Below are 27,200 nucleotides of genomic sequence, written 5' to 3'. Positions count from 1 at the left end.
TTTCCCTCAACAAGTTTCACCAGTCGCGAATGGCGAAAAGCGGGAAAGCCGTTGAAAGATGTAAACGTTAAATCCACGTCATGATAAATGCTGCTGCGGCGGTTTCACTGGCTGACTGCATTTCTCAACCACGATATTTCCGCTTTCACAGTATATTCCTCTGCGCGGGCATTTCCCCTATTCTTCCCGCTAATTCACGTGAACGCGAATGAATGTATGATGCGTGTTGTGCAACGGGGACAAGCTCTTTGTGACTATTCATTTTCGAATTGCATGAAAGATCGAGAAACGTGACTCGTTGCGAATGTTAAATCGAATTCCAAGTCCGAGTTTCAATGATAATTGCCATCACAGATTACATCTCTGTTAAGATCCTTTTCGTCTCTTCAGTGAAAATACAATAAACATATAAAATGGCTCTGAGATCAAGTATCTGCTTTTGAATGTTCCAAATGCATCGTAGTATTGATCCAGAGTGTGTACCAACATTTTCCACGATTCATACTGTTCTTTCTCCAAATAATATCATACTAAAGTTAATTAATTATTCAAGGGCGAAGTAAGGGAACAATATTATCTTAAGTTTAACAGACTTAACCCAGATCCAAGATGCCTATAGAGTAGCAATCTATCTACTGTCGCGTGCATCAGGTGGTTTAATCTTCTCAACGAATAACTGCCGTCAGGGATGAAGGATCAGAGGTTTAATACCTTGACTACCATGTTACCTACGTATGAATGGCAGTTTTATTTATAGGATTATAGTAGTAGCATGTTTCACCTCGAAATTTTTCTAATAATAATTAAAACTCTTTCTTGTAATATAAACAAGAAATATTGAGCTATTTTACTTGCCTCGTTTTATTATCTTCAGTTTTCATAAACTTATTACCGTGTTTCCTGCATTCAAGAGACTTGCAATTAATTATCACTAGCGAGTTTGCAAAGTCTGCAAACAAGATCTTGTCTCTCTTAAGATAACTACTTGGACTAATTACTAGAATTTAATATTAATGTATCAATGCTATTTATTTTCCATTAGCCCGATGCAATTCATCTTAGCCTTGAGACCTCTTACAAAAATACGTGGTCTTCCTTTAGCACCGCAAGGGGGGCAGCATCATTATTTTCATCTTCCTCTTCCTCGACACTTTGTCGTTCGAGTCGTTCCTTTGTAGCGTGTTCTGCAATCGCTACAGGTTGCTAATGGGAGCTATCGATTCATTCCTTCGCGCCCTGCACATTATTTCCAAGACAGACGAGGTTGCTAAAATTATTGCGAGTAGACGGTGCCACCAGTAACAAGGGTGAGAGGAATTTATCCGACTGTCGCTGCTACAGTCATTAAAGTCATTAAACTGAATTGAGACACTTTGCGTCAGCAACTACTAACGCGAGAGATTATATTTGTACATAAAATTGAATTACGCAGAGAACACGTTTTCAATCTTTTCAGCTGACAGACAACACTTTGTAGCCCATTTAAATATCGATTAACACGCTCATCAGTGACCGATACTTTGGATTTTCAATGTTTTTTTTCAAGTTCCATAAATAGACAATATTTATCGATTTTTAGAAGAATTTTTGTTTATCTATTAGGTAACCAAGATGTTGGAGTTAAAAGGTTACTTATATTATAATAAAAACTCTGAGTTTGATGAAAATGAAAGTGATAAACAATCTTCCTGCTGAGAAAATGTAGTCCCATGTGTATTGGAATATGAAATTGTTTTATTTAAAAAATATGCGCGATCTTACTATGAAGAGCGACAGAACTTTCTTGTTTACCTGATATTAATTTGCAGCAGCGATGAGCGACCCGCAGACCTTTAATTACTTCATTCAGCTGAGGTGTAAACAATTTGGCAAAAGCACAATCTATTGTCAATATGAAGCAAACAATAAGTGGTTACTTGAAAAATACTTGCTTCTGACAGTACAACGAAAACATAGAAAAATAAGCGAAATCAAACGACAGTAAGTTATTTTCAAAAATGACGAACTAAAAAACAGTATTAGAATGGTAGTTTCAAATTAAACGTTCCTTCCAACATTGAAAAGCTTATTCATAATAAACAAGGCCAAATATCTCATTAATTAAATGGCAGCCACATATTTAATTTCTTCTGACGAAAAAAATATACACATGCACATATCTTAAAAGTATTACACCTAAATGAAACAAAATTCTATAATATAACAAATTACATCGTTCAAAATAGGTATATTTAATATTTAATAATAGGTATATTTAAATATTATATTCTATATTGCATTCGCTGCAGCCCCTATAGATACATTAAATTTATAATTTTGACACGCTCCACGACAAACGACACTCAACTACTTATCATTAATTCAGAATTTTTCGAATATTCTATGAAGCTCTCGATTAATTTCATTCACGCACGAGTTAAATGAAATCGTGAATGGGCATTATCAGCCATAAACCAGAACGACGTACGAATAATGAAGACGAAGCCCAGGAGCCACCGCAGTCGTGAATCATTAATCACAGGTTGCCCTCGTTATGGTCGAGATTTACAGGATCAATCATCGTCTTACATAATAACGCGGGGGGTTCCTCGGATTAATGAGACGCGCAGAGGAAAACATTTTCCCTGGATCGAGCCCAGAAAATTCTCACGTACGCGGCTCGTTACGCGGAGGGAACATTTTCCGAATCGATTTCCATTAGCATGCCGTCCAGCGTGTTAAGCTCTACCCCCGTTTTTTCTACCTTGCTCTTCGACAGTATTCCTCCTCGTCTCCATCGGAGCATGTAAAGTCTTCCTTTTACCGTGCCCTTCTTCTGCCGACTCACGCAAATTTTTCTTTACCCCTCAAGAAAGTTTCCTTCAGAGAGAGCTCCCCTTTGTTCGCGGTAACTAATATCCTTCAGTGCCTGATCCGAAGGAGTCCCCTTTCAACCGTCTCAGACGATTCGTTAAACCAGTGGGACCTCGACTTTAGAATGTGAAACAAAGTTACGATGCTTTAACAAGCATGAGTTTTAACCTTCGCTGGTTCCTATTCAGAAGAAACGAGAACAATTATTCTTGAGTGCTCGTTGTACGAGTATTCTATTAACACATTGACTGCCGTGTCACTTACATGTATATGGGTGACAGTTTTGACACCCTTGTAAGTAAAATTGTGTGATTGTAAGGCAAAACGACTTGTGTCACATTTTCAGAAAATTCAAGTTAAGGTCTTAATTGAGACTTAGGATATAGAATATGTAGTTCTAAAAAGAAAAAAGGGACACTAAGAGAATTGTTTCTCTTAAAACTGAGGGATCAAGAAGACACAAGTCTATAAGACAGTATTGAAGTTGAAAACGGAAATATCTCGAAAACAAAAATATGTGACTTAAGTCGCTTTGCTTTAACCATAGAATTACGAATGGTAGTAACAAAAAATTATAGTGACAGCTAACTAGATGAAGGAGAACACTCTAGAATAAATGCAGATATCAATTAAAAATATTTTTTTTTTCGAGTTGGAACCACTGCCAACGTGATAGAATTTTTAGTGAATTTAGCGTGGCAATCAACGTGTTAATGTGTTCTTTTGGCTGCTCTTATATAATTGTCAACACATTTACTAGCAATATGGAGACAAAGGTACTAATTGATAAGACTGTAATTGGTCTTTAGTCGTGTATGCCTATACTAAGGGGTGCTTGACAATAAGTGTCAGAAATGTTTAGATTTGACATCGATACTGAAATAAGACGAAAATTAATATTGAGAAAATAAAGAGAAAATTAATATTATGTTTAGGGCTTCCTTTCTCAGTTCCTAATTATTAAAAATATATTTAAAATGGGTGTGAAATGTGTCTGACTGGTTGGTATTTATTCTACTAGCATAATTAGTATTTATTCTACTAACACTACAGCGTCTGACCTAATATATTAGTTTCCAAAGTTGCCTCAAAGTCTCCTAAAGTTGTCCCAAAGGGTCCCAGAGACTTATCGATAATAGATAATAATCAACCTGTATATAATATCTTGGACTACTCAAAGGCTACCGAAAACCTTATCCTACGCTTCCAATGAAACAGATAAATTCTCGTTGAATAAATTCATTCATTCGTAGCGTTTCGAATAAAGATAACTCTAATTATCTTCATTCGATGAATAATGAATAAAAATTTTGTTTTACTTATTCGAACTTCAAAATTTTCCTTTGGAAATTTTGCCCATCTCTGTCTAATATATACCAGCAGTAGAATAACTCTTCGAGTCAGACACACTTCACTGATACTGTTGTCGAACTCTCTGCATGAGCATAGTCAATTAAAAGATTAATTTATAGGAAGTACTGATAGTAAATTATAAGACCATGAATGAATATATTTATTTTCGAGTAGAATACATAAATTTTTACCTTCAAACTTTACAATCAAATATGAACACTCAGGAGTACGTTCATTATAGGAAACGCAGTCAATAAATGTCAGCGGGTTTAGTTTGCAAATTGATTAGATGACCAGTGTTGCAGATCCCCTTAACACGATTCTCAAGTATCATAAATCGTAAACTGATATCCCTCGAAAAACGTCAGAGGTTTTACGTTGCTGACTGATAACGTCATAGTGCTCGATTATTGTCGATGCCAAAAAACAATCTTCGCCTCGATTGGAATTATTGTTCAATCATCGGAAGTATCCGAAAATTGGCTTCCTATTGGCTTTGCTCGCACTTGCGTCGTATTCGCGGAGATAATTGAGTTCGTTCGCTGAAACATATCTTCGTTTTACCAATATTCGAATAAGTTTCATAACGTGATGGGAACATCGTGCCGCGCCGCTCTTCGGACAAAAGCGGATAAAAGAGAAGAATTGTGTTGAATCGTCGAGTGACCTTCGATTTCGTTTTAGGATTAAGCTCGGCCATGAACCGTGTTTCGAGTGCTGAAACGCCTCGTTAGTGACATTGTCACATCTACAATAAAAAAGGAAGAGTTTGCGACAAATGCAACTGATTGTATGAAAATTTCTTTTGCTATTGTTTAAGGGAAGGGTACATTATTAAAATTTTAAAAAATCGATCTCCCTAATTTTTCTATTGCTGTTTGAAGTGTCCAAAATAATATTTCCAATGCCTAAAATTGGAATCCTCAATATTTACAACGTTAGTATTTTTTCTCGGTAAGCGTATCAGACAGGGATGGTGTGAAACATGCTGCCCGATGACAGCATGAGGTAGAGAGGGAACTGTTCAAATGGAGTGGGGGTTGCTAGCTGTCACTGGTTGGGGGAGCAATCCCCACCCCACTCGAAAAGTTCCCTTTCTATCCTATGACGTCACTGGGTAGCAGATTTCATACTATTCCTGGTGTGTCAGAACACTCTGCAGGGCTGTGCAGCGTTTTTCGATGTACACATAAAGCTATTTTTACATATAACTGTATTGCAATCCTATTTGAGCTTAAGCTTGATTGCTAAAAGGCAATAGTAGTTTCTAAACATGCCTTGAGATGAGTCAACAAAAAGTTAATTTTTTTCATTAAAAAATCATGAATATTTATTTTTAACCTTCGCAGTATTATATCTGAGTCCACTTGAAACATAAACTATACAGTTTCAAAGTATTTTATACAGGGTGGGTGGAAAATCGTTTAAAAATTAAAAAGTTTAATACTCAATTATTTCATTTGAGAAAATCGAAAACGAACCTGTCTAAGGTATTTCAAATGTAAGAAACCTACCCTAGTTCTATACTCAATCGTTTTTCTCTCTGACTCTCTCCCATTCAAGAACCACTCACGTCCCCACAAGCCCACACGCCTACAAGAAACCACCACACCTCGTTTCATTCTGTTCCAAATTCTTGTTATTTACACTCTAGACACTCACGCACTCTTGTCGTTCTTTCTTTCACACAGTCGGTCAAGGCACGCACAATCACAATTCAGTAACACATTTAGAAAATCACAAACGCGCTCTGCCCTCACAGTAGAATCACGTAATACAATATTCGAAACACTACACTACCATTTCCAGCTGTTCCCTTTTCGGTTTCACATTTTCTTTTAGGTTTGCCCTCTTGCTCGCGTCTGCTGAAAAATCAACAAATTTTTAACGCCTTACCTCTTTCTGCAACTCAGTGAAGTATTTTAAGTTCTACCTGTAAATATAATTCATAATGCCTGTTAATATTTTACAGCCATTAGTCAATAGATCTTTTTTTTAGATTTGTACTTTTCACTAAGTTTTTCTACAGTACCAGCTAGGCTGTTGTTTTCCTTGGTAAAGACAAAATGCTTTCAGGAAAAGATGGCGCATATGTAAATATATGTACACATACGCGATATACCAAATGGCGGGCCATCTCTAAGTATTCTCGAGATCAGCACTACCACAGCCAAGCCTTTGCTGCCTGAAACCCTCCAAAGAAAATGAATGCTACAATGTGCTATGCTCTTAAACTTTCCAAGGAGAAAGAATTTCGTATATCACGTTTCTCGTTGATCCTGACATTCGTAGCTCACATAAAGTCGAGCATTCGACAAACCACGTCATGGAGAATGTCAAACACAATACATCCTCCTCTGGGAAATGACGAGTAGGCTTTAAGGCATAGTTGAAAAGTCCATCAGCAACTGTGTTAAAGTCGTGGCATATTAAAAGGCGCATAAAGTTCAATTATTAAAGAGGAGAAAGTAAGACAGTTGTATTTTTAAAAATTTAGAAGCTATGCAGAGATTGAAAAAATATTTAATATCGATAACATGGAAGATAATAGTCGTTCTAAGTGTAATTTATCATGTTAGTATAATTGATTTGTAAAATTCCACCATCGCTAAATTGTAAGTTGAGTACCTCCAACACTACGCCAAAGCACACTCTTGGGGACGCGTCTTCGCAAGAGTTATGCAGGGTACCTCTCGAGAAAACCAGTGAATTTCTCTAGCATACTTGACAAGCCAGCTTAGGCGAAAAATGTCACATAGTCTACTTTTCCTGGTTTCGTTGAAAATAAAACGGAATGAAACTCTCTTAATATTAAAATATTACGTTCTGTAAAATATTTGAACAAACTCTAGGACGTCTGCTCATGTGCTTATGGACTTACTTCTTACGTAGTTCCAACATGACTAAATTCATGAGGTTCCAGGGAAGAAGCTGACTACGTCCTCTATTTATGAGCAGAAAAGTGAAATAACATGTGGAGCAATGCTAACGTGAGCTTTTCTCTCGTCGTAATTTGAGTTTCGAATTTTATGCACAATTTTATGCGATTCCTAATAACAGGCGAGAGGTCGAAGGTGATAGAATCGATAAGACAATTCATTTTCTCCTTTCCTCCGTAAACTTTGACTTTGCTGTTGGCTTGCTACTATTCTAGACGTTCCCTCAATGTTAGTTTTCCTTTTTCGTTTCTCATCTTCAGCAGTTTCCTTTAGGTGTACCAAAGTAACAATGCGCTACCATGGAAGTAGACCGAGCTACGGTCGTTGTAAGGAAACGCAATTTACGATTTGATTCTCGGGAGATTCCGTTTCTCAGAAATACGTCTGTCGAGAGTCACGACGTGTACCATAATTTTCAGTGTACGCCACGGTGAAACAATCTAATGTGAAATCGTTTTCCTTAATGCGGTAAGGAAGTTGGTACTTGGATCTTACGATCACGTACGATAGAAAATTCGAGGACTTAAAGGGGAACGCCTGTCATGCTGCGATAAAAATTGATTTCTTTTTTGTGCAACACTCTGATGATGCATTCGTTAAATACTTTCAACAGTGTAACTATATTGCATTAAAACATTGACGAATTATTATTTATTACTGTCAATAAGAAAAGAGCTGTACTAAATAATTAATTTTATTCCAAATATATTAGCTTTGTGTCCTTAGATGTTCAGTTATTGATACTTCTACTTTAATTTCTGTAGTAGCTAAATAGTTACAACATTAAAATTGGAATTTCGAACATAACAAAATACTCCAGTCGTTTCATGGCAGCTGACTGCAGTCAACCTGAATGCACAGTGACTGTTCAGTTGCGGATGATTACAGTCGCTCTGTGTAGCGAATGGGTTCATGATCAAAAGCGAATGAGCTCGGAATTAGACGAGTGCAGAGAAACAGAGATCCAAAATAACAGTGATTTAAACAATTCCTTAGGACAAAATCACTGAACAGAAATGAATTTTTATTTAAATGAAAGGCAGTCATCATCAAATGAAGAAACTTTTAAAAAAATGAAGTAATTTGAAAAAGATAACTCATAACTGTTCTAGTTACGAATAATCGTTATAAATTATTAAAAGGTGTTGAGATCATTGAGAAAAAACAGGGAAGGTATAGTTTATCGAATTTTAAATTAGAAGTACTTTGAAATCTTATTGTAATGTTTAAAGGCGTTTTTCTCGATATCATATTTTCTAAATTGGCGGTTAGGATACTTCGAGAATTAATCGACTAATCGATTTAGGACAACACTTATTCTTTTCATTAAAACCTTCTTCAGGGACTACACCTAAAATCTGAATTTATTTTTCATTTATAACATTTTGAACAAAACTTTTAAACTCAAATTGTATGTCAAACACAAAATTATCTTCCAAACGCTAGAATTTGTTTTGATTTATCAGATTCTTATCTAAAATAGGTTCAATTCCAGCATAAATTGTCAGACTTTAAGATAATTTTTGATTTGTTGCTTTCTGATGTCTGTCATAAATACTACCACAGGATTGGTACATCATTGAAGACGATTACAAGACTTGATCGCCATTTAATAAGCAATAAGAAGTGTGCTAAAAAATACTTTTCCTATACTTCCAAAGTCTCTCTTTATGTTCCCAAAACTTCAGTACAATAGGGGTATTAATTCCTTCTCAAAAAATTCAGAAAGAACCATCTAACTTTAGTGTTACTACACGAGATCTGCCCTTAATTCTCATACCACAACTTTCAAAACTTGCGTCATAATAGTCACGACCTCTGGAAAATAACGAGATCTATGAACAACTTTTTGCGAAATTAGTTGATCAAAGTTACTTTATTATAAATCAGAGGAGCAACGACGTACCAATCAGTGTAAAAAATAAAGTAAAACAATTTCTCTTAACCAAACAGCTCTGTATATTTTTCCTACAAACAATTCTCACAAAGGTCCTTACACAACAGTACACAGGACACGCGAATAATCTTCGGAGCACAGGAAAATTCGAAACTGTCGCGATATTGCATCGCGTGCTACATTTGATACGAAGTACAATAAGAAAGTTAGCGAAGTTCTCAGTCCAGTCAGTTTTCATCCCAGAAGTTTGCGTATAACAGCTCGCTGATGCAAAACAGCCCGTCGATGGATCACTCTTTCATGCAATATCGCGTCCACTCGGTCAGAGTGTTCACGCGTTGTTTGCGATATCGCGTGACGTCAGAATGTACACGCGGCATAACGCGAGAGGAACTTACAAAGGGTTGGCGGAATCGCGCGCCTAATGCCAGCGAACGGAGGATAAAAAAGTATTTACACAACCAGCGAACTCCCTGAGCGTTTTAACTTTGTAGCTTTAAGGGTGAACCGTGGTCGCGAAGAGCAATCGATAAACTATCTAAAGCTGCACTCGCCAGGTCTTTGCTTTATTGGATATTACTCGGTATTTTCCAGAGGATCGTATTCGGGAGCGATCGATCCATCTGAACACTGCCTCAAATCGGGTCCATGAACGTGGAGAAGTTCTATGAGAAATGTGCTTGGTACAAAGCGTCCCATTAGTCGTTGATTACCACAGGCCAGGTGATTAGGGAGGTAAAACAACGTGACTTTAATGGTGTGTGTCTCTTTAAGTATTCTCTTTTAGTACTCACTTTATGTAGAGCCATTATTTCTTCGTTTTACTTCTTTAGTCTTCTTGTTTGAGCAGAATAGTGATAAACAGATGATAAGAGGCGATTGAATAAGTGTTTTCTTTGATAAACATGTAATCGACTTTGCTTTATCCTCGGTGAACAAAGCTTCGAAACATTGTTGATATTCTTGCACGATCACGCTTCAGATTTATGAGAGTAATGCCCCTAATGTTATCAATTTCCATTAAAATTTAAATACGAAGTGGCTCAGCGTAATTTATATGTCGAATGAGGTGCCATTTCTACTTCGAAATTTGAGTATAATTGCATAGGAATGGTAACTTTCTGAGTTGGTGTAGCTTGCACCTCGACAGGTGCTTGGAACCTTCAGTTTACCACTCGAGAATATTTTATTTAAAAACACCACGGATTTTCGAGTTATGGTAACAGACTTCTGCTGCCTGCGAGAGCTTGTATTGTAAAGGGGATCGAGTCTTTTCCAAAGTTCTGACAGTTCTGAAAGTTTTACGACGCTGGAGACTATGGCGGTGTTAGAAGTGAGATTGGGAACTTGGACCATTTTGATCAAATTTGTGATTTATGGTCGCTCGTGTACCCGCGGAAACTTAGAAATGGAGCGTGCCGAGAACGATTTCGTAAAAATATGGTTACGAAGGAATCGACGAAATGAAATTTCATAACATCCTCTTGCGCAATGGTTGCCAATCGATGCCTTTTTGGTGATTGAAACACAAAGGGAGGAAGTGGAAGTGGATTATAAGCGTAGCAATTAAAAGTTTAATAGAATTTGCAAGTAGATGTCTGTGCAAAGCGTTTAATGTCTCCTGGAGTTTGTCTGTATACTTGAAAGTTCTGAGTGACGTACTTCTTCCTTTCTGTTGACCATTACAATGCTGTCACTTTGATGAGAGTATTACTTTCGTCGAATACATGAATCTCACTTTAACTTCGTACCTGAATGAAATGAAGGAGTAACAATAGACCAGGGTTTCTCAACCCTTTTTGGCCTGTGGCTCTCTCTGAACATCGGACACCTCTATGACCCCCTGCCTCTTTCATGTTCCTTATTCCCATTTTTTTCTCATTCAAAACTTCTTTATTCTCGTTGTTGAGAGAGGAATATTAGAACAAATTTTTGGCAAATAGTATCTTTTATAAGAAGCTGAAAGCTTGATGAAATAAAATTTTCTGTTAAAATAAAATTTCAACCCCCTTTAAGATATGGTACTCTATATCCCCATATCTCTACTCGCTTTTGACCAATGTTTTTGAAAATGTCTTATGTGCAGAAGCCACTATATCATATTTAATTAAATTTCGATGACCCAATCTACCAATATAAAATAAAATAGACAAAATAGAGAATATAATTACGTTAAATATTCTTGTATATATTACATGCTCCGTAATAAATGTCAAACTTTAACACCGCAAGAATGTTTCCAAAGACTGAGCACAATGTGCAACGTTCAAATGAACAGAATTTTATCGACGTCACCCCTTTGATGTCTAAGTATAGATCGTGTTGTTGCTGTTACTAATTCGCAATAAGCTAGGCAAAGGCTCTGTTTCATTGAATCAAGAAACGTTTGACGTATGCTCAGTGACATGCAGAAACTTCTGCAGCTGTCAAACCAGCGATGCTTTGATGTCAATCATCCGAGGCGAAATTCTTGGAAACGTTTCGTAGTTACCAAACTTAGGACTTAGCTTAGAATAAAAACAATATACTTCGATAATTTATAAAAATTAATTAACAGAAGAACTGTGGATTTTAAACTTCCCTCGTAAAAATCAACACAAGTGACAAGTACGATAAAATGTGAGTCATTTACTGCAGGCTTTCTCAATGGCCGCCATATGACGTCCTAGGGGTCTCCCCCATTGTAACCACGTTGCCATTTTTCTAATTTAAGAATCAGTGGAACGAGGACTAAAAATAAGTCACAAAAATTACATGAATTGCCATACAATTTCTTTATTGAATAGAAATGCTAGAATTTAGAAGACAGAGTACATATTCTGTAAGCAAGACCTCATTGTACAATATTGTTCGCAGCACAGACAGTGCTCTTCAATTATTGAATTGAACAAAAAGCAACGAATGGTTCACACAAAAATGAAGTGTATTGAACTGAGGAATGGTTTAACGACAAACGCAGACACCATTTTGGCACCTACCACCTCTGCGACGTTGAGTAAGGCATCTGAACGCGCAGGCAGAATGATTGACGCTCAACCACTTGGATGCAAAAGAAAGAAGATCACACGTCACCCTTCGTGGTCGGGATAAGTCAGTGTCATCTACGACGTCCAATTCGTCTGGCTCCGCCATTCGTTTCACGGCGACACCGTCATCGATACGTTCTAGAAAAATTTGCATTCATTTAGGAATTTTCAGACCTTCGTATTTTATCGATTTTCGCGTCGCTTTTGCTAATGCAAGAGAATCTTCAGAATCAGTAGAGGAGAAGGTGGTAAATTGGAAAATTTAGAGAAATTTTTTATGGAATAAATATTGTACTGTTACTTGTGACATAACAGTGGAATGTATTTATAGCAGAAAGAAAACTGAATGAATTCTCAAATTTCTATTGTGTTTAGTTTTATGCAAAAGTTAGTTGTATTAATTAGTGATTCAGAAATAGTTATATGTAGAGTGTCAATGTAAATCAGATTTTCTACTCAAGAGAAGCAAGGTTCCATGTTACTCGCAATTTTTGAATAAAAAAGTACGCGTTACGAAATAAATAGGTGAAATTGCCTGAGTTTTCTTTTTTATTTGAAGTTCTTAAATGCAAGAGAGGAATATATGACGAATAAATTAAAGCCAAATTTAAGTCACTGATTTTTTAAAAATCGTCAAAAAGCAGACTGGGGATCCATATTACCATCTCCTCTATGCAAAAGTGTGAAAAAAGAATGTAAAATTCTGAGAAATAACAAGGGAGATCTAAATAAGTATTCGTAATTTTATTAAAATACGCTGGAATTTTACAAAAACCGCTGGAATTGAATTACAATTTAAAAAATAGGAGTGAAAAGGCAAAAGTAGAGTTCATATTCCATGTTTAGTTGTTTACTTTTTTTAGGTTTGGTTAAAAGACGAGAGATCAATCAATTTAATACAGTTTAAGTGAATTTGTCTTTAAGAAGACTACTGTTACTTACTCATTTCGTAAACTGGTCCATCGTAGACAGCATGCGGGGCACTTAGAGCCGAGGTGTAAACGATCAGGGCGAAAATGCAGAGAACAGCGAGGAGCTTCATGTTACTCTGAGTAAAGCTCTGTAGTAGAACTGCAAACGAGACTGACTTTGAAGTACTTCGAACTGATGTGTGTCGAAATAGCATCGAAGAAGGTCTTATATAGTTCATCAAATCAGAGAGTGCGATCTTTCATTGCTGTCCATTTTTTTCCGTGGCCACATCCGCGCCGCAGAATTTCCGTTTTTAATGCGTTCTTTAAAACCACATGAACAAAGCTACTCGAGGAACTATACTGTCACGTAAAGGTTTAAGCAAACTGTAAAAAATGTAAAATACTAAAAAATACTAAAAAATGTATTTCCTGTGTAATCGATACAATAACATATCGTTATTACTAGACTGCGGATTTTTATGCATTTATGTAAATTTGAAATGTGTAAAAAGTTACAGAATGTATATAATATTGAAGTATATAAAGAATATGAGAAATTGTGTACAAATATAGTATTTGAAAGATGAAGCAACTTTTTATTTAAGTTCCACTTCTTTAACTATATTTATGACAATATAAAATTGCATAAAAATCCACAGTCTATTTATGATTCATTCGTATTTAGTAAAATCCTAATTATTCACGGTTTTTATTATTGAGGGTTACAAATATTCGGTGTAATAAGAATAAGAATACAGCAAAACATTAAATGAGATTCAAAAAATTATTTAATAAAAGTCTGATGAAGATAATAAAACATATCTCCAAAAAAGTGCTTCGAGTTTGAATCGTCACGTATTTCGGATGATTGAGATCTTAGTGTACATACTTATGTCGTACTAGGTAATTAGTCAAATTTCTTAAATATACATATTTTATAATTAAAGTGTCTTTACTAAAAAGTACATCAATAAATGGAGTATTTATTAAATGCATTCATTTTTTTAAAAATATTATCTATAAAATATATTATGTAATCAATTTGTAAACTATAATATAGTGTAACAGATTAAGTGGTTTGTATAAATAATAACTCCTTCAATCTTTCCGCTTGCGGTTTTCTAATTTTGATTTCATTTACTTTTCCTCTACCATGTTAATATTTGTAAAAATAGATGTAATACCAAATAGATCAGAGGACTGTTTGAACATAATTATTCTAAGCCAATATAAGTATCCTACATATTCAAAAATGATTTTAAAATATTTACTATCTATTTTCCTTGCCAAATAATTTCACGCAAAGGCTATTTTTAAAAGGCTACGTAATTGCAAAATGTTTTCCCATAAGCAAATTTAGATACCTTCGTCAAACCTTAAACTATACAATCTATCCAAAGAAGCTAGCCAGGTTCTAATCGATAGAATTTGAAGCAGAGCATGTGCCAAATTCGCAGCCCCTTTGTATGCAAAAAAATCATTCGGTCCGATGATCCGCGAGGGAAACTAAGTCAGCTGCAAGAAATCGATAGCATCGATATGAAAGCAACCTCTTTCACGTGCCTCCTGCCTTAAAGGCGTATAACTATGTACTACCAAACTTTGACACTGAATTCCTATCTGCTGGGAAGCGTATCGACAACGAGCAAGCAGTTTCGAATTCGTCAAGCACTTCCAGCGCAAGCATCGTGCTTGTCCTTTAATTTCGATGCACTTTTGCGATGTATGTATTGGTGGAGACTATACATACTCGTTCTCTATATGTATAAGTATTTTTTGTTATAAACTCCTCGCTATTTCTCTCATATCTGGAATCATTCCCTAAGTTTCTCTCACGTTTATCTATATCTATACATATATCAATGTATGTATATCTATATATCTACCTATCTATATGCAGGGTGTTCCGTAATAAGTAGGCAATACTTCAGGGGCTGATTCAGAACCTAAAAATAATAAAAAAACGTGCATATAAACATGTCTTATTTGACCTTGTTTACGAGATATGAGAGGATACTTGAAATCCGTATTGTACGCAGAGACTCTTGAAAGTGTTGAAATACTCTGATACAAAATTGAACAGGAGTTTGAACGAATTCAGAGAACATCGAGGAGCGTTGGAAGAGTAATCATATCGATGACGAGGCGTTTCCAAACGTATGTCGAAATACAAGGTAGTCATTTTGAGCATCTCCTGTGAAGGCAGTCAGATATTAAATGATAGAACACAAAATTCACTATATCTCGTAAACAAGATCTAATAGGGCATATGTTTATATAAAAATATAAACACTTTTCATTGTTTTTAGCTTCTGAATCAGTCCCTGAAGTATTGTCCACTTATTACGGGACACTCTGTATATATAAAGGGTGAGTCTCGCAACTGTATCACTTGAGGCTTCTTTAAGCTATTTATTGGATGAAAAAATATTTTAAACGAAAATTCTTTAGTGTCCAGAGTATTCTTTCGATACTAAATAATTTTCATTTGAGACATTTTCTCATGTAACAAATAGCTTATACGAAAATTTAGGTGATACAGTTGAGAGACTCATCCTCCATACTCATATACTATTCATGTATAAAGAGGTAAAATAAAGTTACTTTGGTTTTGCAGGGTAAACTCTGAAACTACTGAACCGATTTGGAAAATTTGTTTACTGTTTAAAAGATTATTTCTTCCAGAGTGATATGGACTATATCTTATATGTATTGTATTATGCTGTACTAAAGGATGAATATTTATACGTGCAGAAAAAGCAAATATCGCGGACCTAGGACTGATCCACGCGTCACGCGTCACGTGTCGCATGGTAGTCGATTTCCCATTGTTTTTCTCACGTTCAACTACAGTATGTTGGTTTATCTAGAACTGAAACCTTGGAAAATCGATATATTTTGATACCATAGGGCAACGAAACAAAAAATATAGTGTATTCCGAGATACCATAGACTGACGTAATTGAACTCTCATATTAATCCATAAGTATCTGAATGGAACTCTACATTGGTGAAGATTTTAAACACGTTCTTACCGTATGTACGCTATTTTTAAAACATTAAATAGTGTTTCAACATCCACGCAAGTGAAGCTGTGGGCAAAGCTAGTCTTTGATGAGAGAGTAGTCCTGGGACTACAGTAATGATTCAATTGAAGACTGTTTTGGGACTCACGATTGAGGGCTGCTTTTTTTGGGACTCATGATTGAAAACTGTTTTAAGACTCTCGATTGAGGGCTGCTGTTTTTGGGACTCATGATTGAAAGCTGTTTTGGGACTCATGATTGAGCGCTTCTTTTTTTTGGGACTCATGATTGAAAACTGTTTTAAGACTCTCGATTGAGGGCTGTTTTGGGTCTCACAATTGAGGGCTATTGCTATCCTCACCATTTCGTGTGCTCTATACCGCGAAGTCATCGTGGAACACTTTTCTAAACCTATTTTGACGACAGCACTTATCACTTAAACACGCTGACAGATGTATCGCAAGATGAAGTTAACGTTCGACAGTATCCCACAAAATCACTCCGACGTCATAAATCTCCCATGAGAGTAAAGTTGGCTGGCAATTTGAAATTCTAAGCATTCCCAGCACGACGTCGTTGCAGCAAACGCGAATCGATTCAACTTTGAAAGCAAATCCGCTTTCGAGAACTTTTCCCGCTGTTTCTACCGCAGAAGTTCTCGATATTTGGTACGTGAAATCGATAAATTACAAATTCCTTCCCTCGACGTGTACAGAAATTGGAATTCTTTCCTGCCAGTTCAATTACTGTTCTGAGGCTGCAGATGCAATTATTTTTTTAACGCAGTTATTATGTAATAAAATTACCAATCGTGAAATATTCGCATCGTACTGAAATGTTCTGACAGTAACGCAAATTCAGTCATGACAAACGAAGAAAATTAGTTTCAAGTTGTACCTCAACCTGCAGAATGGAAGGTGGAAAAATACGTATTCAAAAAATAAAATATGTGACCAATCACTGATATCATTAATATAAATATTCAATAGAAACAGTAATTTCTAGTATCTATCATTGTACAACTAATTCAATCACGTCAAGGATTAAAAAAGATGGAGTGGTTACAAATTGTTTGAGATTCAATACATAATAAAAAATGACAGTGTAATAAATAAGCATACAGACAACTTTGCATTTCATTGCCTAACTTCTTGGCAAGCTAGTCGATAATAATAAATACTCGTTACATGTCACATAGCAAAATATTTAGTGAACTGTGACATAAGATGTTCTTTAATTCCTGCAGATGCAATTGCCATTCTCGCAATAACCACCTTTTTTACGTTTCGCGATGCATTTCACAGCACAAGCACTATGGTTTAGACTCAGCCAGCCTGTGCTCACAGAGAGGACATCGCATGTTACTCTGGCCTCTCGAGTAGGTGCCGATTCTGTCGTACTAACATCGATTTCTACCAAGATTTCACCCCCTTCAGTTGGTTCTGAAAAAAAAATATTAATTTTTACGTTATTCAGATTTTTTACTCTAAAGTTTTCACGTGCACACCAATCAAATTTCATATTCTGTTACATTTTCCCACTCCATAGTTATTAAGGCAAATGTCCTAATAAATGGATAACCCTTTTAGGTATTTTTATACATAAGTGCTTCGCCACTTGGGGCATTCAGGAGAAAATTAAACACATAATGTATTAAATATATCAAAAATATTAAATACATAATATTAGTCTAAAAAATAGTTATGTATAACTTGCATTAAATGATTTTCTTGTTATTATTTAAATAGCTTGTAATTTACATTTGAAGAGTTCTTTGAATAAATTCTATAATTTTGATCCTTAGCTAGTAAACTTTTTATAATGAATAGAGGTGCATTTACCAAACTGATTTATAGTTGTAATTCAAAGATCACATTTTTTGCGTTGTGTTACTTTTAAAGTACATATGCAATATGATATAAACAATTAAACAGGTAATTTTTTGTGATTTCATTTACTCACTTCGTTCATAAATTGGTCCATCGTAGATAACAGGAATTGTCGCACTGGAAACGTAATTGACGATAACGAAGATGCCAAAAACAGTGAGAAGCTTCATGTTTCTTTGAGTAATGTTCTACAGAGAACAGTAGATTAAGTTAATAAAGCAAATAATACTTGCTCCCTGTTCTTTGAATCGGTTTGCGCTTGAATGATGCTTGTGAAGTGAAGTCCACTGCTTATATAGTTAGTTAAAATCGTGGGACGTGCTCTTTTGTTGCTCATCATCTTCGTGCACTTTCATCTCGGGGGTTTTCCGTCTGTAACTCGCTATGGGGGTTTTGCTTCTAATTGCATACACCTGGAACGAGGAAAATGCTCTCCAGAGCTCTCCTAGAAAGTAAAGCAAAGTGGATAAAAGGAAGCACGGTTGTGTTTATAGTAAATGGTTCTCTGAGACGTTGATGCAGACTCAAACTTTCCTGTTCTGCATTCAATATCGTTACTTCAGTGGCGTCATTGATGCGAACCTGTTCATATTCGCGCGATTTTCCTGGTCAGTATTACTAGAGCGTATCACTCCTTCACAAATCAGTGAAAGATTAGGGAAAATAGTAAATGTCCCAAATCTGGACGCTTAAAATGTCACATGTCCCAGTAAGTGGACAACGTAAAAATGCATGTCTCAGCACACGAATTGCATTCCAATAGGTGAATTCAATTCAGGGTGGTTCACTTAAATAAGGTTACTTATATATCTATTCTAATTGTGATGATGTAAAAAATATTTTATTTGAGACTTTGAAAAAAAAAACATTCTTTGCAATACATTGGCTCCTTGATACTATTCGAATTGCATGTAAAATATTTGTTGTGTTACAATTACAAAAAGAGATATTTAGGGGGCCCTATTCAAGTAGACCACCCTGTATACTATTTTTTTTTTCTTATTAGGTATATTAAAATTTGAGCTTAAAGTTAAATAAAATTAGCATTAGTTTTCATGGTATTGGGACATGATTGCTTACTGGGACATTTAGTAAATTCGATTATACTCGATATCTCTTTTATTTGTTAAGAAAGTATAATTTTGCATCCCATTAATTGTATAATCTCTATTATTTATGGTAGTATTCCATTTTAAAGATAACTGGTTAATGTTTATACATGCAACCGAACTTATTTATGCTACAATCTAATATTAAAAAATTTTAAAAGCTAGGAAGATAAAATGTAAGGCATTACTTACTTGCAACTAATTTAGTATAGACAGGTTAGTAAATCTAATGGATAATTCAAATTCGACAACTTTTTCCTAAGCTTGTTATATTTTATGAAATGTTTGTACTTGTTGTTAGATATAATAAAAACACATTTGATAATAAAAATATACCTTTCTGTACGATGCAATTGGGATAACGCCCTGCGATTTTAAGAACTTAAAAGTCTTCATCCTCCTTAAGAAAATAGACAAATAGAATAAAATCCTCAATCTGACAAGCTGTAATGAAGTTGTATTAGAGTTAAAAAAATTGTGCCTTAGTGGAATTAGCGATCAAAGGTAAACGTACCTATTATCTGACCCCTGACCCTTGACCTGATAGTTGAATAGTACTCTTGTCCACGTAGCATATTGATTTTTTAAACAGGTTGACAGCGATATTGTTACCCTAATATGGAACACATACCTAAGGATTAAAGGTGAGAACTTTATAAAATTAGGGAAAAGTAATAAGTCTCAGGAAAAGTGTCTTAGAAAAGAAAGTGCATTAAGATTAATGTCGCCAGATTAGCCAAATAGAATGTAATACTGACGAATAATTCATAATATGATTCGACTAATAAATCTTCAAGAATGTCTTACAATTAAATATGTTAATTCAACGTGAAAATATTTATATATTGGTCCAGAAGAAATGAGAATCCAAACAAGTGAATTATACAGGACGAATTGATCTTAAATGATATGTTTAAAAGTTTAAACAAATCCTCGTTTTTGCCTCATTTCAGTAAAATTCAAGTGACGTGAACATTCCTCCATTCAGGTGTCGATTTTATTCATTCCAAATGAATGAATGCTTTTTTGATCTTCCTTTTCTTATCTGTGATCGCTAATAACTAACATAAGCAATTGATAAACTGTAGTTAAAAAGAAAAAGTGATTGAATTTTACTGAAGGTGGAAGAAGAACGAGCACTTGCTAACTTGGACTATTATATGTGTTCCATATCTTAAAATCGATTCTATTGAAAACATTCAATATCTACACGTAAACAATCTCTCCAGCTATCCTTCAACTAAGACTTATTTAATTACGAGGTCTGTATTTGGATAAGATAGGAAAATATTTTCCCGATTCTATCTTCCTATAAAACCCTCAGTTATTCAATATTCACTGTCAATATCCAATATTGAGAAGCTGAAGTTTCATCTGTATCTTATCCATGAGTAATCTCTTGTTTGCTTGCAGGGCAAAATTTGTATAAGAAAATGAGGAGGCAATCGTACAGTTCGTTTGTAAGCACGGCAAGTATAGCTAGTGAGCCACAAATCATCGTGGAGGAAAGCACGATAGGAGAAGAGGAAGAAGAAAAGCGCAGAAACGAATCACCTCCACGATGCGTGGACCCAGATTCGCCCTCGTTGAATCCTTATCTACTGTCGCCTTGGAGGGAAACCAGGAAACATTCCTTACCGACTCCGCAATGCACATCCGGGATAACCGCATCTCAGGTACTGTCTAATCTTTTCGACAGGAACTACGGACCACATCCTTAAATGTTCGAGTATAGCTCATTTGCTGCCGACAATGACATAACTTAAAGCTGGGTCTACGCAACATATTATGTAACGAAGTTATATAACTTTTTAGAAAACAGAAAAAAGACATGTGTATAAAATCTCTCTTTTTTGTTTTCTAAAAAGTTATATAACTTATTTGTATAATATGTAGTGTAGACCCACCTTAAGGGGGTATTCTGGTTTAGAATGCAATTCTTTTGGCCTCTTTTAAGATTTTATTTTAGAGAAGTCGTAAAATTTTTTTATGTAGGTTTCTACGCAAATAATTATCAATATTTGAAATGTCTAAATTATTTTTTCAAACCAAAAATAGTAAAACTCACGGGAGTTAGATTTATTTGAGCAAATATATTTTTTAAACAAATATCTTATTGGTGTGCATGACTGTTTAGAATGATAGTGTGATTATTTACAATAACTTCATTTCACACAAGATCCAACTTTTTTTATACTAAATTCTCACACTAATACTATCCACACTAAATTCATATGAATAAATTAACGTACTCTGTTAAAAAGTGGATGATCGCATTTATTTTTCTGCTCTCCTAAAAAACACCAAAAAGGTGCTTGAATCAGGTTTGCTCAGGAACAGAACTATTAAACTGTTCCACAAGTTTCGCCATTTCTCGCCAGGTTTTCACTACAGGGCGAGCAAACTACACAAGACAGTAAAGTTACTATCGCTAATACGTTAGCCAAAACGATGATACTAGTTGAGCTGTATTTTCAAGCGGTTCACAATTCACGTATCGATAGGTGAGACGGTTGAGCGAGCGTGGTGGAGAAGGGTCAGGCCCGTCGCCAAAGGAAGCTGCTTTCCTCGCGACTCTATCTCAAGCGCCAGCCCCTCAGCCTGGCGGTCGAAGGCACTCCGTTGTCACGATCTCTAAAGTGCCGCCAACGCTCTTTGGACGTAATCGCCGTGAATCTATCGCCGCGTTCCCGCTTGCAGGAGGGACTAGGATATTACCTAATCGTCGGGACTCGAAGACTGGAATATCCGGGCCACCGAGTAACAGTGGGAGCACGCATAATCTTCAATTGGATATCATGGATAACATTGTGGAAGTAAAGCCGAGGAAGGTGAGCGTTGTGTGCTATGTATTAATTAATGCAAGAATTGAGTCGGTTCAATTAGCCAAGATGCTTAGAAGTAACGATGGTCTGTGAGCTGGAGTCCGAAGTTCAGCTGAAACTGCTGAGGCTGTGGTTACAGTGGATGTGTTCTCTGATGAACTGATGGTCTGACGAATATGTCTGAAGTATTCATCGTATGGTTAACTTTAAATGATTCTAGCTGTATCTACGTTTTCTATCTCTCTCTCCCTTTCTTTTATTCAATGGCTCAGTTGTAAGAAGAGAAAGAGCGAAGTAAGTTCAGACATATTCGTCAGAAAGCACAACCACTAAAACCGCAGGCTAATACTGTTGAAGCTGTATATACCATGTTCAGTGGCAACTGAAACGTTTCGAATCCTTTCGAACCTGTATGTGTGATGAAGAATTTGAGTCACTTCGAACATGTTTCGAAGCTTAGAGCTGTTGAGAGACTTGGTAGTTTTAGAAGTTTTGGAAGATTCGATAGGTCTTGAGAAATGGGTAACAATTCAAAATTTTAGAAGCATTTTCAATATGTATCTCTGTCCAAGCAGTACTATTAATATAAAGTATTACAGAGATTTGGGAAAGTTTGGGTAGTCTTTCAAGACTTTGAAGAGTTTTAGGCTTCGAATCATGTTCGAAGTGATTCCAATCTTCATAGTCTGGAGAAACTTCGAATCTCTTCGAAGTTGAGATTCGAACTCCCATCACTAGTTACATGGTGTATAGAGTATTCTAATAAACTAATAAATACAGTTTCATTAGGAGCTATGTTGACATATAAAATACATATTTATTAATATTTAAATGAATATTTAACAAAAAAAGGAAAAATAATAATCCTCTTCAATCTCTCAGACCCCAACTGTGCACTTGAGGGTTAAAATGTAAAATAGAAAGGAGAAATTATAGAAAAGTTACGAGATGACTTAGTAGTTTTCACAATTGAGAAACTTAAAGAGTTCGAAAGTTTTGAGTGTTCAAATCTTAGATCCTCGATGCTTAAAGAGAACATCATTCGCTAGATATGTATTTGTTAGCTTGATAGTAATAAAACTTAACCTTGCAAGACATTCAAGGCTTCCGAAATTATAATATTTATCTTATCATAACTTAAGGAGTTCCTTACGTTTATTTGTTGATAACCTACTTATCAAGAACTTGCAACATTTTGATATCCTACTAATTCGTTTGCATGGACATCCAAGTTTCGTTGGAATGTAAAAGAATATAACTTTCTCAATATCTTCAAGGCTACTCAAGGTGCTCGAGACTCAAGGAATTTTCAGAACTTATTAAGATCGTCCAAGAACTTGAGATTTCAAGTGATTTCAAGTGTCTTAAAGTTTTCAAACTGCAGTACCCATTGTATCTTCATACTTTAAATATTTCAGTCTCTCTGTAATTATAGCTGTGAGGTATACAATAAACTTGGACAATATTCTGCAATATCTTCGTAAGTTTTCTAATAGTAAGAAGCTACGACCTTTACCATTACGTAGTTTCATGTTAATTAAGATCCTCTATTAACCTTCAGCATACTAAGGTGGGGTCAAATGTATTTGGGCCCTGAGTGACCCCACCTTGGTACACTAAGAGATAATAGAGTTTCTTAATTAATTAATATGAAACTATATAATAGTAGACGTCATTGCTACCTAACAATATCCAAATATTGTCTTCTTAATATTGTCCAAATTTATCGCGTCACTCAAGTGCATTTTGAAGCTTGAGTGACCTCACCTTGATACGCCAAGGGTTAGAAAAAGCTCCAACAAATTTTGAGCTTTTATCTGTGGGATATCCTCTTTAATAGATTGCAGGAACCCTACAGTCCAGAAGAAGAATGTTACAAGGGCTATTTTATTTTAGGTGTGGCTGAAGATGTACGAGACACCGACAGAACAGGTGTGCGAAATCCAGCCACTAGAAGGGAACAGCTCCACTCAGCGTTACACGCAACACCAAAAACGGCGGTTCTCAGAAATGCCTGGTCCCTCGGTATCGCCAAATTCTTCCCTCCGCAGAAGAGCTTCGGAGCTACCAAGAACAGTGAGCGTTTCTGGAGCAGCAGGCATCGTCTGCTCCAACACGGATCTGATATCGATCCTGAGCTCCTTGGCGTCTTCTGCCACAGAAATCAACCGATGCGGCGAGGAAGCTTCAGGTTCGCGGGAGGAGAGCAAATCCAGTTGGTCCGACAAGACGGCCGAGCAGAAACGAAGTCGACTTAAGAGCTTCCGTTCGAACAGCTTCGACGTGTCGATTCTTCATGGAGCTAAAAGCAAGCTGCCTGGGTCCTCGAAAACAACCGCCGCCTCCGTCATGGCACCGTCGAATTGGTTCAGAAAGAGGCATCTGCCGATGTCGAAGAAGCAGAAACCTGAGGACTTGATAACGGCCAGCTTCAACCTGATGAAGTTCAATAAGTCGAAGGTCGTGAAGGTGGTGAAGGAAACGCTGGGTAGGACGTCTCCTACCACTGAAACCAGACATAAAGTCATTTGGGACGATACTAGCGGCACTAAAGTCGATGCTCAGGTTGGTGGATCATCCAGGGATTCAATGTTTCTAGGCATCACATCGAAGAAGTATAGGGTGCTTTAGAATTGCTAGAAGAAACAAAAAGATGGTGATTCTATGTGAAAGAATAAGTGGAATGTATAAAATGTAATTTAGTATTTTCGATTTATTTTTTCTTGTAGAATTACTACCTTTCCGCTCGTACAACTCCTTCTAGGATGTTCTGTACGTTCTCTACCAAATTAACGCGTTAATGCTACCAGAGCACAAGAGCAGAGCCAAGAGCAACAGCGAGAACATTTGATCTCGCAAAACTATTTTAAGGATTCCGAGTCTTTACATTTATGGACTGTTTCTGAAGTAGGACTCTTGCACTTGAAAGTAACTTGTATCCTCTTGATCGTTCTCTGCTCTTGTTCGTTGAAAGATACTTCAAAGTACAATAAAAGAGGATAACTTAGAAGAATGGCTCCTTCTAAGAGAACACTTTCTTCCAGGTTCTGGGTACCGCGATCGAAAAGATTTTAACAGCACAGAGAGGATCGGACGCCAGTACATCTAGCTCGACTGGGAAGCCCTCGGTGTCACCGAACAAATCAAAACCCAGCAAAGTGCCAAGTTGGTTCCCTGGCAGTAACAAAGACCAAGAGCAAAACGATTCTTGCGAACCGTCGATCTGTTCTTCCTTGAAAGACCTCTTCGTGAAGTAGTGTGTGGTCACTGTCCTAACGTTCCATTAATTCACGCTTCTTCGTTTAAGGATTTGTTGAAAATGAACACGACCTAATAGTTAATGACCCGATGACTGATAATTTGTAGTGTGTGGAACGAATATGGCGAGTTCGTAAAAGCAGGAAGAATTGAATCGCGGCTCTGGTGAGTACCTTGCTATATTAGTTCCACGCATCATACTTTTAATTACAAGCTACGTTAGCGAGAAGCTGTAAGTTATAGTCTACAACAATATTTTTAATTACTTTATTTAAACACCCTTCCGTTTCTTCTTTTACTAAATATTCCCTGTCGCGTTAAGAGATTAAGCTAACGAGTATTTATTTATTTATTATGAATAGTTGTAAGAAGATCGCTCTAGAGGCACTATCTGATACTACAAAAATGTATCATTAATAATTTTTTAAAACAATACCAAAGAAAGAGATTGACTGGTTTAGGATTATGTCGTATCTCATTTTCATTTTAGATTATTTACTTCAATTTACGTCTTCGCACAAACACCTAAGAATGTGAATGGTGTAAATTAATGAAGATATTACTATTCAGTTTTAATTTGCTTTATTTTCGGTAAAAGATTTGAGCAATACTCAGTCTAGACCAGCATATAAGCTGAGGGATTAATTGTTAATTATTATTAGAACTTTTTTGTATATAAAATTATGCAGTCAATTTTTCAATGGGAAACAAATATGACAAATCACACTTAAGTACCTACAGTAAAAAAGCTATGTTTTGTCATTCCATAGGTAATGTCCTTTTAGAAGCTCATTTAAAAGATACTAATATTCACCATCACTGTTAAATTTATCTATGATAATATCGTCAGATAACTAGGATGATCATTTGTCGTTTATCAGACACCTTAATTGTTATCTTTGGGTTTAAAATTTAAAACCTTTATCGCACACTCTTTGTAAGTTAAATCTGAATAAACAGCTGTACTTTTTTATTAGTGACCTTACTTATGGTATGACTTAATATAATTTGAGTAAGATAAGGTTTAGATGAAACGTCAGACAATGCATAAGAAAAAAAATTAGATATCAGCCCACATACGAACCCTTTTTAGATCTGAACGGTTCAATGTATGTAGCTTTCCATACATAAATGTGGAGATACGTTTGTTCGATCTTTGTGCTTAACGCAGAATATCTAATTCCAAGAGTATAATTAAACACTTCGAAACCGAAAATCCCGATTTCGAGGTGTAACTAATAAGAATGTCGTACAATAAATGTTACATGGTGTTCTATAAAAAAGAAACGCTTTTTTTATGACAAACTCACATCAAAATAAAAATATAATTACTGGGTATCGAGCGATTAAAGAGTTTTGAAATCAAAGTATTTTAATCACATGAGTAATGTAAGACTAATTGCGTTTATAAGTCCTCCTTGAATACTAATTTAATTACTTAATAACAAAACAAAACAGCGTTATAAGAGCATTGACTTAATTTTGGTATTTGGAAAAGATTTCAAATGAAAAATTAACGTACACATTAATTTTCGCTTAAATTCATTGTAAATCAGTTAACGCTCTTCTCGTGATTAGAGGGTGACAATCCGTCATGATTAAATCCGTCATTATAATGATCTTACTCGTATTTTCATACGCGCGTACAAAATAAAATTTTCTGGTGTTAATTTCGATTTTCATCAAAACCGAAAAAGACATAAAGAATGTTATTAAAAAAAATATATATATATAAATATATATAGTGCGTGTATTTATTTGCCTTTGCTGGCCAAAGGCTCGTCGAATAATTGTAATATATTATATGAATATTTATATATGATTGTGTGCATACAAATCGACGTGTACTTTTAAGAACAACGCGCTGACTTCATTTGTATAGAAAAATATAGTAAAACATCGTGTAGATTATTGGAATATAAGCGATGTCTGTGTTACGTCGATCGATCCCTGTTCAAAATACCCTTAGCATATTCGATAAATGGAAACGGATGCAAATAATTATGGCAGTTTCATCATTACGTGTATTTTGAAGAACAAAGTGGATTCACTGAATATACATGTTTCATTAAATATATGACTGTTACGTAAATATGTTGTTACTTGTGTAA

The 27,200-nt window shown here is 35.7% G+C and overlaps 3 protein-coding genes across 3 annotated transcripts in view; 1 reads left to right on the top strand and 2 right to left on the bottom strand.

Annotated features, from left to right (window-relative positions):
* The window catches only part of LOC143185322 (uncharacterized), a 46,682-nt gene extending 19,507 nt beyond the window's left edge, over positions 1-27,175 (top strand). Inside the window, exons 2-5 of the mRNA XM_076388260.1 lie at positions 20,420-20,682; positions 21,511-21,837; positions 23,728-24,396; positions 24,876-27,175. Coding sequence (XP_076244375.1) covers positions 20,440-20,682; positions 21,511-21,837; positions 23,728-24,396; positions 24,876-25,088 — 1,452 coding nt within the window. The 5' untranslated portion in view covers positions 20,420-20,439 and the 3' untranslated portion in view covers positions 25,089-27,175. The remainder of the gene's footprint in view (positions 1-20,419; positions 20,683-21,510; positions 21,838-23,727; positions 24,397-24,875) is intronic.
* Positions 11,799-13,189, bottom strand: LOC143184498 (defensin-2-like). The gene is made up of 2 exons (XM_076386774.1): positions 13,011-13,189; positions 11,799-12,206 (listed from the first exon to the last, which is right to left on the bottom strand). The coding sequence occupies exons 1-2, from the start codon at positions 13,108-13,110 to the stop codon at positions 11,986-11,988; spliced, it is 321 nt and encodes a 106-aa protein (XP_076242889.1). The 5' UTR covers positions 13,111-13,189; the 3' UTR covers positions 11,799-11,985.
* On the bottom strand, positions 17,242-18,067 carry LOC143184591 (defensin-2-like). The gene is made up of 2 exons (XM_076386931.1): positions 17,971-18,067; positions 17,242-17,450 (listed from the first exon to the last, which is right to left on the bottom strand). The coding sequence occupies exons 1-2, from the start codon at positions 18,065-18,067 to the stop codon at positions 17,242-17,244; spliced, it is 306 nt and encodes a 101-aa protein (XP_076243046.1).
* Positions 27,176-27,200: the final 25 nt, after the last annotated feature.

This window comes from Calliopsis andreniformis, chromosome 10 (genome assembly GCF_051401765.1).
Source record: "Calliopsis andreniformis isolate RMS-2024a chromosome 10, iyCalAndr_principal, whole genome shotgun sequence".
NCBI classification, from domain to species: Eukaryota; Metazoa; Arthropoda; class Insecta; order Hymenoptera; family Andrenidae; genus Calliopsis; species Calliopsis andreniformis.
Note: the sequence above shows the minus strand (reverse complement) of the source record. Positions and strands in the feature narration are given on the sequence as shown.

What these genes read in the sequence shown, in the direction of transcription:
- LOC143184591 (XM_076386931.1), bottom strand. Translation starts at nt 18,067, where the DNA reads ATGAAGCTTCTCACTGTTTTTGGCATCTTCGTTATCGTCAATTACGTT. An exon ending in TGGACCAATTTATGAACGAA is followed by an intron (nt 17,451 to 17,970) that starts GTGAGTAAATGA and finishes TTTTTTTTTCAG; the next exon opens with AACCAACTGAAGGGGGTGAA.
- LOC143184498 (XM_076386774.1), bottom strand. Translation starts at nt 13,110, where the DNA reads ATGAAGCTCCTCGCTGTTCTCTGCATTTTCGCCCTGATCGTTTACACC. An exon ending in TGGACCAGTTTACGAAATGA is followed by an intron (nt 12,207 to 13,010) that starts GTAAGTAACAGT and finishes AAATTTTTCTAG; the next exon opens with AACGTATCGATGACGGTGTC.